Genomic DNA, 12,905 nt, shown 5'->3' with positions numbered 1-12,905 from the left:
CATGTATGTTAGTTGGCATATTTGATAATTATGTGCTAAAAATGACCTCAACCCTGATACTACTTTCAGGTCTGTTGCACATTTAAGGGGACAACAAAGATATACAATCAGCAAAAAAAGTATCACGATGCAGGTTTTCTTAGATTAAGTGTTGAATAATGATGCTGAAAAAATGAAGTTTTCTTTCTAGTAACAAGAGCTGACAGGCACCCCAATCCATATAATATACAAATAACATAAACATGAGAAATATCAGTAATGGTGCAGCTATTTCACATCATTTCTGTCCTGTCATACCAGTGTATCATCACAACCCTGCTGTGAAATATTCCACATGCATTAACCTCAATTTATCTGTTCTTCAGAGAGCCGTGTCTAAGAGATAAGCCAGACTACTCACTGCCCACGCGACTGAAAGCGAGGACGAGAGAGAGCAAGAGAGATTCATTGTTCACCCCTACAATGTCCAATGAGCTTCTCCCCCCGGTGTTACACGAGGCGATTTTTTTTTACCTCAGAGACCAACACTGAACTGTGAAGCTAATGTACAGACACACAGTCTCCCGATGGTGTTCAGCTTGCGGTTTGCTTCTTTGTCTAACTTACGACGAAACGTCACGTGTCCCGCCCATTTTGTGCCACAAAATGTGCATCACTTGGAAAAAAAAATCCCAAGAAAGATGTTTTTGCTTTGCTCGTTGGCTTTTTGAAATCCGAAATGTAAATCACATAAAAGGGATGTGTATTTCTTGTAAATAGCTTTTTTTTTATTTGATGTTGCTTTGCTATGCAAACCAAAATGTTTTTTTTTTTTGTAAATTATTATTTGTCTCTTAATGGTCTTTATAACATTGTGAATGGATAAAATGTGGTGTCATGATTTTTTTCTTTTCTCCATAAATGAATCGACTGATTTCTTATAGAGAATTGTTTGATTTGCACATTCTTTGGTGATAAGCACAAAAATCTTCAGCGTCTGCTGATGTGGGGAGAGAAAGATAATGCTAAGGATGTGCTAGCAAGTATATTTGTACGAGTCTGGACAGCAGGCTAAAACAGAGATTTAGGACGGAAACGTCCGCAGATAGAGATGTATTATTACTGAATTGTTGTGAGGGGATTTATGCTTATGGGATTTATGCTTGAATGTTGGGAGAGAATCATAGTCAAGCATACAAGACTAATAAATGCCAGCTGAGCAGGCCTAATGCAATTGCCTGCCCCTAGTTATTTGTGTCATATGTTGAGTGGACAGAATGCTCTATTGCAGTTTTTTGTGAATGTTTTTTTTCCCCTTCTACATATCACAACTATTTACAGACACGCGCGCATCCAGCTCACTGCAAGATAGTTATATATATATATCTATATATCTATATCTACATATATTTCCAAGGGACAATATGTGACTTTTCTTTGTTTCTTAGGATTGAAACCATAAATATCCGGATCCTAAAAAAATGATAATGTCACACTGGATCATCCTCCACGTGAGTGAAACCGTAATGAAGGTAGCAGTTGACAGCTGCTCATGTTCGGCCCTGAGCAGGTGTTTTTAACCTGTGCAAATGGAAGTGGGTTAAAACAGGTGGGCTGAAATTTTGATGAGGGGAAAAATACTAAACAGACAGGAACGTTGCCCTTGAAATCGCTCCCCTCTTTTTTTTTTGGCAGCAATCCCAGATCTGTCCTCAATTAGCATGGTTATTTAATATTATGCTGTTCAGAAAGCCATTGTAAAAACCGAAATCAATCGTTTGTCACATATGTTTAAGCTAGAGTGCTACTCTGTAAATGAAACCGTTTTCAGTAAACGTCGGTGGTTCATAAATGGAAATGTTTGCTCAGCTCATGAACTTCCAGGGCTGAGAAAAGCTGAGCCTAAGAGACAATTCTCTCGTCTGTATGGCATTTCTCTGACAAAATTTTTTTAAAGCATTTTATTTATTTATTTATTTATTTATTTTGTGATGTGCATTTGCTCCACATGTACATAATATCTAACCTGCCAGATTCGTTCTACCCTCAGGAAGCCACATGCACTTGAAAAGTGTGACGATTTCTGAATCCAACAATGAAATGAAAATAAAATCTGTATGTGAATGCTGCTTTTATTGTCATTCAAATATCTCTGTGTTGTGGATCATTTTCAAGGAAAGCTTTTAATTCCTACGTACTTTGAGAAATGCTCAATGTATGAAAAAATTCAATTCAGTTCACACTTGGACTGGATAATCTTGTGTATAATCGCCAGACATAACAGAAACAAAAATGTATTTGGAATGTGTCTATTGGACAGGTTTTATTGTGAGCCATCTATATTGAATGCTGAAATTCCCCCACTGCAAACATCCACAGTAACCAAATTACTTGCCACTGTAATTTACGCTTCTTGTATTTCTTAATAATTTGAGCAAATGCAATTTTGGCAGCGTAGGCCCAAGTGCTCATTTACAAACATGTCACTGGTCCAGAATGAAGAACAGCTCAAATATGATCCACCTCCTGAATTAGCTAAGATGCACTCTCCTTCCTAAGGTAACATAATATATAGTTTTTCATAAAGGAGTCTTCACTCTTCTTGGCTCTGTAATAGCTCTCTCTGGCATATTGTCTCAAACTTGGCCTTATGCACGAGTGTTTCCTTTTGGTGACTAGTAAATCAAACATTTCCCCTCTGATTTCCACAGTTGAGCAGCAGTGGAACACAGCGCACCTGTGTGATGTTGACTTTGTTAATGGAAGGCTCTCTGTTCTCTGGCTGCAGGCTAAATGGAGAAGTTAATTACCACAGAGCTGTGATTATACTGCATGGCAGTGTGGAAGTCCAGCCAACACAGCTTTCCTCAATAACACACATCCCTGACGGGACGACAACAGAGTGACGGTGATGCTGTTGTTCTCTTTTTGTGATTTGATCCTCAATAGCTTCCTCAAATCATTCTAAGTTTGCAGTAAGTTGTTTGGTACTTGGTACAGAGCACTTTGTAAGAATGATCAAATGTTGAAAGATTGTTCAAGGTCAATTTGTTGTCCATTAAGACCAATTGTTGTAGAACCCACAGGGAAAGTCTCTGTCTCTATCTCTCTCTCTCTTTACAAACACAGACAGACACACATCAACCTCAAAACCCCTATCTCCTGTGGGTAAAAGCATGGCATGTTCAATAAAAGCAGTAATGAAATTATATGTCCTTGAATTTGAAGCACAATAAGGTTGAGAGAACCTCAGCTCCTGCCATCTTGATTCCACTCCTGTTTTAAAGTACTTTGGAAGATGTATATATTGGTATCGATTTGCATGCTAAAAAATATAAATACCTGCTACTTAGTGAGAATTGCAGTTTTATGTTACATAACAGGGAAATTCACCAGTCTTTGGTTGCATTACATGTTGTGCAAAAGAATACTAGGGAAAAATTGAAATGTTTTTTTTTTTGTCCAAGCAGTAGATTCAGATAATTCTTCACAGTATGAAAAAACTAAGTTTTTATCCTATTTTACATCCATTTTTTATAGTTCTTTTCCTACACATGGTTGCAGACTACCTGGTGGCTATGCTAAGAGACTTGGGGCACAACGTGGGATACACCTACACAGATTTTCACAAACTACAGACAATTTAGCGACGATAATCATGGTTTTAGACTGGGGAGGAAACCAGATTTCCCAGAGAAAAACCCTAATGCACAGGTAGAATATGCCAACATGCAGAGGTGAGAATAGAACTTAATATCTGTGAAACAAGTTAGTTCCTATTATCACTGTATCCTATAAACAGTTGTTTTGTCTTCAGCCACTCTTTTTACTGTGTCTTGAAGTTAAGCCACAGCTTGTCATGTTAACACTAGCAGCTCTGTCCAAAAAATGCCAAATAAACCATAATACAAGGAAATGTGTACGACTTGTTACAACAAAAACAATAGTGTGTTGGAACATTCATGGAATTTGACAGATGCCCTTATCCACAGAGACTTACATTTATACAGCTTAGCAATTGAGAGTTAAGGGCCTTGCTCAGGGGCCCAGTAGTAGCAGATTGGCGGCCCTGGAATTCAAACTTGGAACCTTCCGATCAATGGTCTAAGACCCTGAGCTAAACACTGAGCTATCACTTAGACCAAGCACATTTAAAAACACATGAGGGTTGCCTAGCAACACAGTAGTCTGAGTTGTCATGGAAGCATGTTCAGGGCAATCAGAAGAAAGAAATCAACAGCACTGTGGTGTAAATACTGTAAATGAACTCTAAATCATGTAAATCCGCTGTTCAATTGTTTGTTTTTAACTGGTAACTTTTGTTCAAGCCTTGGAGCCTCACATCGCTGGTTTGTGGGGCTACAAATTGTGACTGACTAACTATTAAGTAGCTAACTACTAATTAGCTTTACTCCAGCTTAGCTGCTCATCTACACCACTTATTTGGTGGCTGTTCAGGAGTTTTCTCCTGACCTCAGCTCAAATTGTGTTTTATTATTTTACTTAGACATAACAGATGGCCTGGTTAAGTGCTTCCACTGAAGAGCAGCTGCTTCACCTCCTTCTTAATCCAATGAGAAGTGACATGAAAGCAACCAGCATCAGTCATTTCTTAGTATGAAGATGAACTGTAACATATGTGAGTACAATCATATACAGCACATGTGCATAAATCCAGACAAACAGCTCTATCCAAGAAAAAGTTGAACACTTTTGCCAAAACTTCTGTTTTGTCTCAGTGTGTGTTCAACAAACCGATTCAGATGTTTTGCAGGTGAAAAAAGATTGTGCTATTGTTTAGTTGGACGTTGTGGCCTAAATGATTATCTGACCTGTAACCGGACTGAAAAGAAATCAACAAGACAAAAGGTAGTTTTTTACACAATCAGTCCATGTCCTCTCATTCGGATTATTGCTAGCATTCATTTCCCCTGGGATCCTGAATTGTGCAGTTCAATCACATAGGCTACTATAAGCTTCAGAAATTTGTTGGAGCAGCCGTTAAAAGGCACAATACTACAATTTTAAATTTCATTGCATTTTAATCAGTGTGCAGCCAAGAGTTCATTAGTACCAGGACTGAATCCTAAGCATATAAGAATGGAATAATGGAGCTGGTAATTAATGCAGGTTTAATCCCATTGCTTTCCTTAACACCGCAGTTTGTGTGTCAGAGGGAGATTAACAACCGCACAAATATTTGCTTTAGTGTATTATAGAATAATTAATATGCATGTTTGTATCCAGTAAAAAAAAAAAAAAAAGCACAGCTAAAATGTGTAGCATATGTAATTGCAATCGGAAAACACATCTCTTTGATTTCCCCTAATCAACATTATCATCAATGATCTGTTTGTAATTACAGCAGCCTCAACAATGTATATGTAATCCTTCTTACTTTGTCCACGATACTGTATTTTTTCCCCCGTATTCTCTAGTGGTGTAAGGAATCTGTAGTCTGTGCTTATGCTTATATTAAGGTTGTATATTCTGTATCTGTGTCTGTATTCAGATTTAAACCCAAAGTGGAAGTGGCCTTAAATTTTGGGGTTTTGTTTCTTTGGAAATCACCATCATTATATATGTTTATACCTACCTCTGACATTTTCTAACGGAAATAGTATTTGTCTCTATTTCTCAAAATACAACATTCATTATCCTGACCTGTCAAATACTAAGGATAAATGAACGAAGGCAAATATTCTTGCTGTAAATGCATCATATCTATTCAAATTAATGGATAAGGATTTTCTTGAATGTAAATATAAGGATTTCTGAATGTAAAATATCTCCAACACACCTGACTTTTTTTTTTTATTGAGTCCTGCAGGATTCCAGGCCTGATGCATACTTTTAGTCCGAATCAGTTAGCATGTCATTTTTCTGGCACACGCTCTTAAAATACGATTGAAGGTGTACCGTCTGTCTGTATCTACATATGTATGGGTATATAGTAAATATTGACATTTTACTCCGTTGGTATTACATCTCTTCCTCATACGGTGTTGTAATTCACTTGTATGAAATATCACATGCTCTTTTCCTTGATAGAGGAAGGTCAGTGCTGTCAGTCTGTTGCCTACTGCCAAAACACCAAGTTAAAATCTTAACTGCAAAGACTTTGTCTTACACTGGTGTCGCTTATGATCCAAACAATTGCACACACTTGGTTTGATGTCCTTCAGAGTGTAGTGTCTGTATTGTTAAACTGAATGCATTCAATGGCATTCATCTCCCAGTAAAACAACCCTACTGGAATATTTGTCAGAGACAAAAAAAGCAGTTTTTGTTTTATTGGGGTTTTTTTTTGGCAGGTTTAATGCACCATAGCAATATAAACTGAGGTTTCATTTTCCAAAACCGTAGGCAGAAACATTCTGTGATTAGCACCGTTTCCAGTTCCTGAGATTTGATTAGTATCAGGTTGAAGGACACTATCTGTCTGTATAAGTCTTAATTGACTGGGCATCGAGGAGGAATTGGCAGGGGAGAGTTTAATCCTTGGCTGTGTTGCATTGCGTAGGAAGGAAAGCAGTGGTGGCAAAAAGAGGGATTTACCCTCTCTCTCACTCAAGACTCTATCGCTGGCCTTCAGATTCATGGCCTTTCCGACGGCTCGCAGGATAAAACTATGACTTTTTTTTAAAGCCTGTCTGTGCTGCTTCCTCACCACCATATCTTCCATTGTTAAATCCTTAACAGTTGGAAGATTTTCTGTTCCTGTGAGATTTGAGTTCTGCATTCTGAAGACTTTTTTTTTGTACCTAGGCATGTAAAAATCAATACATAGCTTAAATTTGGTTTCTCTGAAAAGGTTTCCATTGGGATTGTCAGGGGTTGTAGGGGTGAATGCTGTTGAGTTGGTGTGCTCATGTTTTGGAGCTAACCTGAATAAATAAAAGACCACTAATCTAGTAAAATGTCTGCGATATTGAGGATAAAGTGATTTCTTGCTTTAGTGATAAAAATATAGCTGTTTGGTTATGCAGCATGTTTAACATAACAAGCCGAGAACCTGATTTTTTCCCCCAGAACTGAATAAATGCAGCAGATATTTAAGCTGGAAACAACATCAGATCAGATTTTACAGAAATGAATAGTGTTTGGTTTTTGTTTGTCAGGCATAAAAATGATAGATTCCCTTAAGTCTTTGGGGAAAATTTGAATATTAAAATGCTTCTTGTTAATCAAATAAGAAACAGATCAACATTTTAAAATACATGACTTCATATTCCAGTTAAATATTCATTAAAAAAAGTAAAAGAGAAAAAAAAACGCAGAAGCAGAACTCAATTACTCCAACGCCGACTAAAAAGGGAACAAATTCCTTTTTAAAAAATTATGCTGATTTTATTAAGTTATTTGCACAGCCTACATAAAGTATTGTGTATTTTCTGTAATTTGGTGTTTTAATATTTTTGGCAGAAGGTAAACTCTACTGAGAGGCTCTAAACACTGTATGTAAGGCACCTTCCTGTTCTGTCCCCCCAGGCTTTAATGAAGATGGATGCTCTCGCCTTTATTGCTGATGCTAGAAAGCCTTGTCTCAGTTTTCTAGTGATCCAGCATCAAAATCTGCGCATCACCCCCTCCCATATGTGCACACACACACACACACACACACACACACACACACACACACACACACACACACACACACACACACACACACACACACACACACACACACACACACACACACACACACACACACACACACACACACACACACACACACAAAGAGAGAACACAAAAAGTGCCCATATGTTAATGCTTCCTATCCCATTTATTTCACAAACACCACCAAATTAACTGGAAAATGAACTAGCACACACTCCGTAAATATCAATTACAGTGATCTTGTCATGTCTGCTCTGGAGGGAGAGATGGACATTTAGAATAGCTACACCACCCCCATGTTTCCCTAGAATTAAAAAGGGCTTTAGTGGGTGGAGGGGGTATGAATCAGATTGGAGATAGTGTTGGGGTCACTGTGGGGGGTCAGGTGAATGACCCAGAGTCATACAAGTCATTGTGGCAAGGTTATTATAACAATGCCACTAAATTGGCCCTTAAGACCAAGCAGCAAAGACAACAATAGCAATTTTGCTAGCAATGATGAATTTTCTAAATTTCGGGTACCTCAACAAAATGTACAAATAAATTATTTATAGCTAGATAAACTAATGGTTCCTGCTGTGATAATAACTGTCCTGGGATTCTGGTGGATCTGATAGAGGTCCATTGACGTGTCACACTGGTTAAACAATCTTAATACGAGACTCTGAGTAATCTTTAGTTGTTTTAGCTTTTAATGACATTTAATTGATAAAAATTAGGAAAATAGTGTGTGTATGTGTCAAAAAGTCATTAACTGGGAAAAATTTTGATTAGAAAGATGGTAACCAGTTAGCATGCAAATGTGCAGATATGAAATTAGCTAATAACTCTAGTGGCTACAAACTATATGTAACTCTAATATGAAATGTTGGCAGGAACATGCAAGTGCATCCTAAATCAGCAGACAAACACATAATACTCTATATGGCTAAACGTTTGTGGACCATCATCACATACAGTAGGTAAAAGCACACAGGTCTTTGTTTTCCTTTGATAACAATTACAACACTTACATCTATGTTAACCGATTCTCTCTGCTAAAGCTAGATTTTAACTAGCATCGATTTCAGCAGCTGATATAAATAGGATAATCAGCAAGTCAAATTCTAGATAATTGTAAAAGTAAATATTGAATATATTTAATTATTTGAATATTATTGAATATTAAATATCAAATTATTTTGACTGAAGCTTGAATGCCGTGTTCAGGAAGTAGATGCCTAAAATACGGTGGCTGAGAAGTGCAAACACAATTACAAAACTGAAAACGAATTTAGGTACGATTTTGTTTGCACTTCTCAGCCAACATACTAAAAATACAAAAATACTAAAAATTAGTTTTCACATGAAGAGATGGAAATAATTAATTAATTTGACTAATTGAAACCTCCATAATATTTTATCCATTAAAACTGTTCACATTTAAATGAATAAGCTTCTGACCTATTATGCAGATGATTAAAAATCTAGGTATCTAATCTTTCACTCAAGTCTAATTTCCCAGCACTTCTTTTTTGGTGTTCATGTCACAAAGAGAAAAAGCACTGCACAAAGATCACAGTGGAAATGCTGTAGTTGCTCCTGGATCACTAATGGATTCAGATGTGATGATCAGTTTGTTTTGTTAAGCTATTGGTTTGATTTATTTCTCAGAGAAGTAAAGGAACAAATCTTGAGACAATAAGTATTATTCTCGACATAATAAATATGGCTTTATTGAAATGATGGACTGAATGATGAACTGAAGATGCACAAATACGACGAGATGACAACTGGTTGATAATCATTGTTGCACTAATTTCTCTTTGTTGTTGTTTCTTTGTGCATCTAGGCATCCGTAAACTCCAGAACAAACCAGGAATTATTACTAGACCTTTAGATTTGACTAATAATGAGACAATACAGTGTACTAATAAATGACCTCTAAAGGCTTCAGTACTTAACAAAGTGCATTTATAGTAATAGATATGGTCCTTTAATCACCCAAACCCTTCCAAGTATCTGTTTCTTCTTGTCAGCAGGGTGAAACAATAATAGTGGAAAAGGGAATCTCATACAACTTGTCAGCAGAGACGACTCAAAGCAGCTCACAGCAGCAGAAAAAATATTGTTGAGAGATCAGATGTTCAAGAAGTTACAGCTTTATGAGTCTCACTGAAAATTGGTTCTAGACATTTAGGAGTCTATGTTGTCCATTGGATATACTAGAGGTTTCCTAGAGTATATAGGAATGAAACATGATGATGTTCTAAAAAATTAATCAACAGTGGATTGTGTAAAGTTCATTATTTTTCTTCTACAGCACATTTTTATTATTTGTGTTAAAACACTTTAATGGACACTTTTAATCTTCCATGGACTGGTGTAGCATGCAGGAATCTCCAGGGTGGAGTCAGAATAATGATCAGGTAGTTAAGAGTGAGGTCAGCAGTCACATGTTGTAGAACCACCTGAAAGCAGCAGGAACAACAGTTACATAGAGAACAATAAGCAATGAAGGTATGTTCCTCCACCTCATGCAAAACTCCTTATCTAAAAAAAAAAAAAGAAGCACAGAGATGCACTATTAGCAAACTTGCATTTTAAGTAAATCAGAGGTCTTTTGGTACAGGTGTTTGGAGAAAGAAAGCTCTTATATGTATGATCTATAAGAGACCATACCCACAGTGAAGCATGGTAGTGGGAGCATCATGACATGGTGGGGATTTTCAGCAAATGGCACTTGGGTGTTACACATAATTAAAAGAAACAAACATGGAGGGATGTACTGGGAGATATCAAAAGATAATATAATCTAATTAGCCAGAAATATTAATCTGGAGAGAAGAAGGATGTTAAAAACATAAAACAGCCAAACTAAAAATGTCTTACAATATCCTGAATTGAATTTCATTGAACATTTATGGAGGATTTTAAAATCCAGGACTCTCATAACCTTGGGGAATTAAAGACACCTTACCTAGGGGGGTGTACCAAAATAGATCTACAATGTTATAAAAAAAATTAATCGTTAGTTACTGTAGTATTATATATATATATATATATATATATATATATATATATATATATATATATATATATATATATATATATATATTATATTTATTTATGCAGGATACATACATATTTCATATGTATATAAAATCACAAAAATGCGTTCCAATACTGTTTATTTATTATAATGCTTTTTCCCTCTCACTGTGCTTTTAGGTTTTGAATCATTTAATACTAGTCTGAGATTTCAAGAACATCTTCTATACAAGTCTCTGTGAATGAACTGTTACTATAGAAACGATAATATATTATCATATTATTTGCCTTAGAGCAGGAACTACTGCTGAGCTATAAGGTGCTATCAGCAGCTTCTGACCAATCAGATTCAAGGATTCAAATGCGTGGGGTATAAATAGTAATAGTGTGTACCAAATAGCATTTTCATCTGTAGAGCTGTACACTCCCATTTACACACACACACACACACACACACACACACACACACACACACACACACACACACACACACACACACACACACACACACACACACACACACATGCACCCAGTTTAATAATGGACAAATACCTTGCGCTCACTCTGACAGTGTATTCTGTATTCTGAATAACCATGAAGGTTCATGAGTGAGGTTAATTATGTTGTGCAAGTCTCATTCCATTTCCTAATAGCAAAACATAGTGGTTTGTGTCAAACAAGGAAAAGAAGTTACATTAAATAAAAATCAACATAATAATTGCAATTATTCTGTAAAGTCTCACGAAGCTAATCATGTTTTCTTGTGAATAATGCAATTGGCACATGTCTGGTGGTGCTGCTTTATCTGTATTACTGGGACTGAGTTGAAAAATGAACTAAACTACTCAACATGACACATCATCAGTAACAACCATATCTGGAGGAAACATGGCATGAGTACAGTAGTGCATTATGGACATTATATGATTTTCCTTTATATCCTTCTTATTGTGCCACTGATGAGACTTTATGATACAACACATTGCTCTCTATATGTAAAATGAATAGTTTAATTTTATATATAGATATATATTAGAATTTAGTTCTAATATCTAATATCACCATCATCATCCATCAGTGGTGAAGGGCATTAGTCCTAATTGAAGATTTAGTTTCTGGTTGTTTGGATGAGTTACTAAGTAGCTTCACATCAACCTACATGTACAAGTGGGTGTCTGCCATCGATAGCCGCATTTGCATATGGCAAAGATTCTGGGAATATAAGAGAGAGAGAGAGAGAGAGAGAGAGAGAGAGAGAGAGAGAGAGAGAGAGAGAGAGAGAGAGAGAGAGAGAGAGAGAGAGAGAAATTCAGTGGCAGTTGTAATATATATGGCTTGAAAACCCTCTATTTTGTTGGAATTATGGTCTCATTTAAAAAGTGCTGCAGGTTTTAGCCTATAGAACCAACAAAATATGACCAACTTCATTCAAAATCATGGTCACACATAGTTACGTCTAGTGCAGCTTCAGCAATTTTACTTCTGAGGGATTTAGCCATACAGTTTTTGATCACTGCATTTGATACAAAGAATAGATTCTTTTTTTTTTTTTTTTTTTTTATGAATGGTTTCTTTCAGCTTGTATTCAGCTAGTGCCGAACCTGCAAAAATCTTAAACCCTGAACACATGTTCAGAATAAATACATTCAGAAATGTAATAAATCATTTTAAGAGAAAACATTAAGCTCAATGGTTTAGTTTGCTCAGTGATGAACATTTGGTTATGATACAGTGTACTGTAAGTGCTAAAATTATTGAAACAAGTTTAAACAAGAATTATTAGCATATTGTCCAGAATGAGTGAACAGGCTGGTCGTCACCTGACACACTTTGGATAATCTATAGCTGGTTTGTGGACTGTTTGTGGAGTATCTAACCAGGATGATTTGAATAATTTTGCTGCATTAATGCGATTATTGAAAAGATATTTGTTTAAAGGGTATGTAAGCTAATAAGCAAGGTTAAATGAATGCATACCAAAACCTTTACAATGCAAAGTTCAAGCATGATTGATTGAAGCTGTTATTGCACAGTTGCACCGTGTGCAACAAAGGTACTTCCAGCAGTGTTTTTGCCCCAGCAGGAGGTAACTCAGTGTTCTGGCTGCACTACACTCTCAGGAGACTAAGGTCAGAAAGGGGACGAGTGAAGTTTGGTCACTTCTTTAATAGAGAAATGACACATGTGGCACTGAGGATTCACTTTTGCCTTTCCAACGTCTTTCACAATAACACATTGGCGGTAAAAAAACAACAAAAAAAAAACCACACAAAACA

At 36.4% G+C, this 12,905-nt stretch overlaps 1 protein-coding gene across 4 annotated transcripts in view; it reads left to right on the top strand.

The window, feature by feature from the left end:
- LOC113639381 (roundabout, axon guidance receptor, homolog 2 (Drosophila)) overlaps nt 1–3,434 on the top strand; it is a 129,703-nt gene extending 126,269 nt beyond the window's left edge. For 3 of the 4 annotated variants that reach the window (XM_027141234.2, XM_027141236.2, XM_027141235.2), the window contains one exon: nt 366–3,433. In XM_027141234.2, coding sequence (XP_026997035.2) covers nt 366–367 — 2 coding nt within the window. In that variant the 3' untranslated portion in view covers nt 368–3,433. Of the gene's footprint in view, nt 1–365 lie in introns of all 4 variants that reach the window. The other variant, XM_047805233.1, reaches the window with a different exon arrangement.
- The last annotated feature ends 9,471 nt before the right edge of the window (nt 3,435–12,905 follow it).

Source organism: Tachysurus fulvidraco, chromosome 20, assembly GCF_022655615.1.
Source record: "Tachysurus fulvidraco isolate hzauxx_2018 chromosome 20, HZAU_PFXX_2.0, whole genome shotgun sequence".
In the NCBI taxonomy this organism is placed as follows: domain Eukaryota; kingdom Metazoa; phylum Chordata; class Actinopteri; order Siluriformes; family Bagridae; genus Tachysurus; species Tachysurus fulvidraco.
This window is presented reverse-complemented; position numbering and strand designations above follow the sequence as displayed.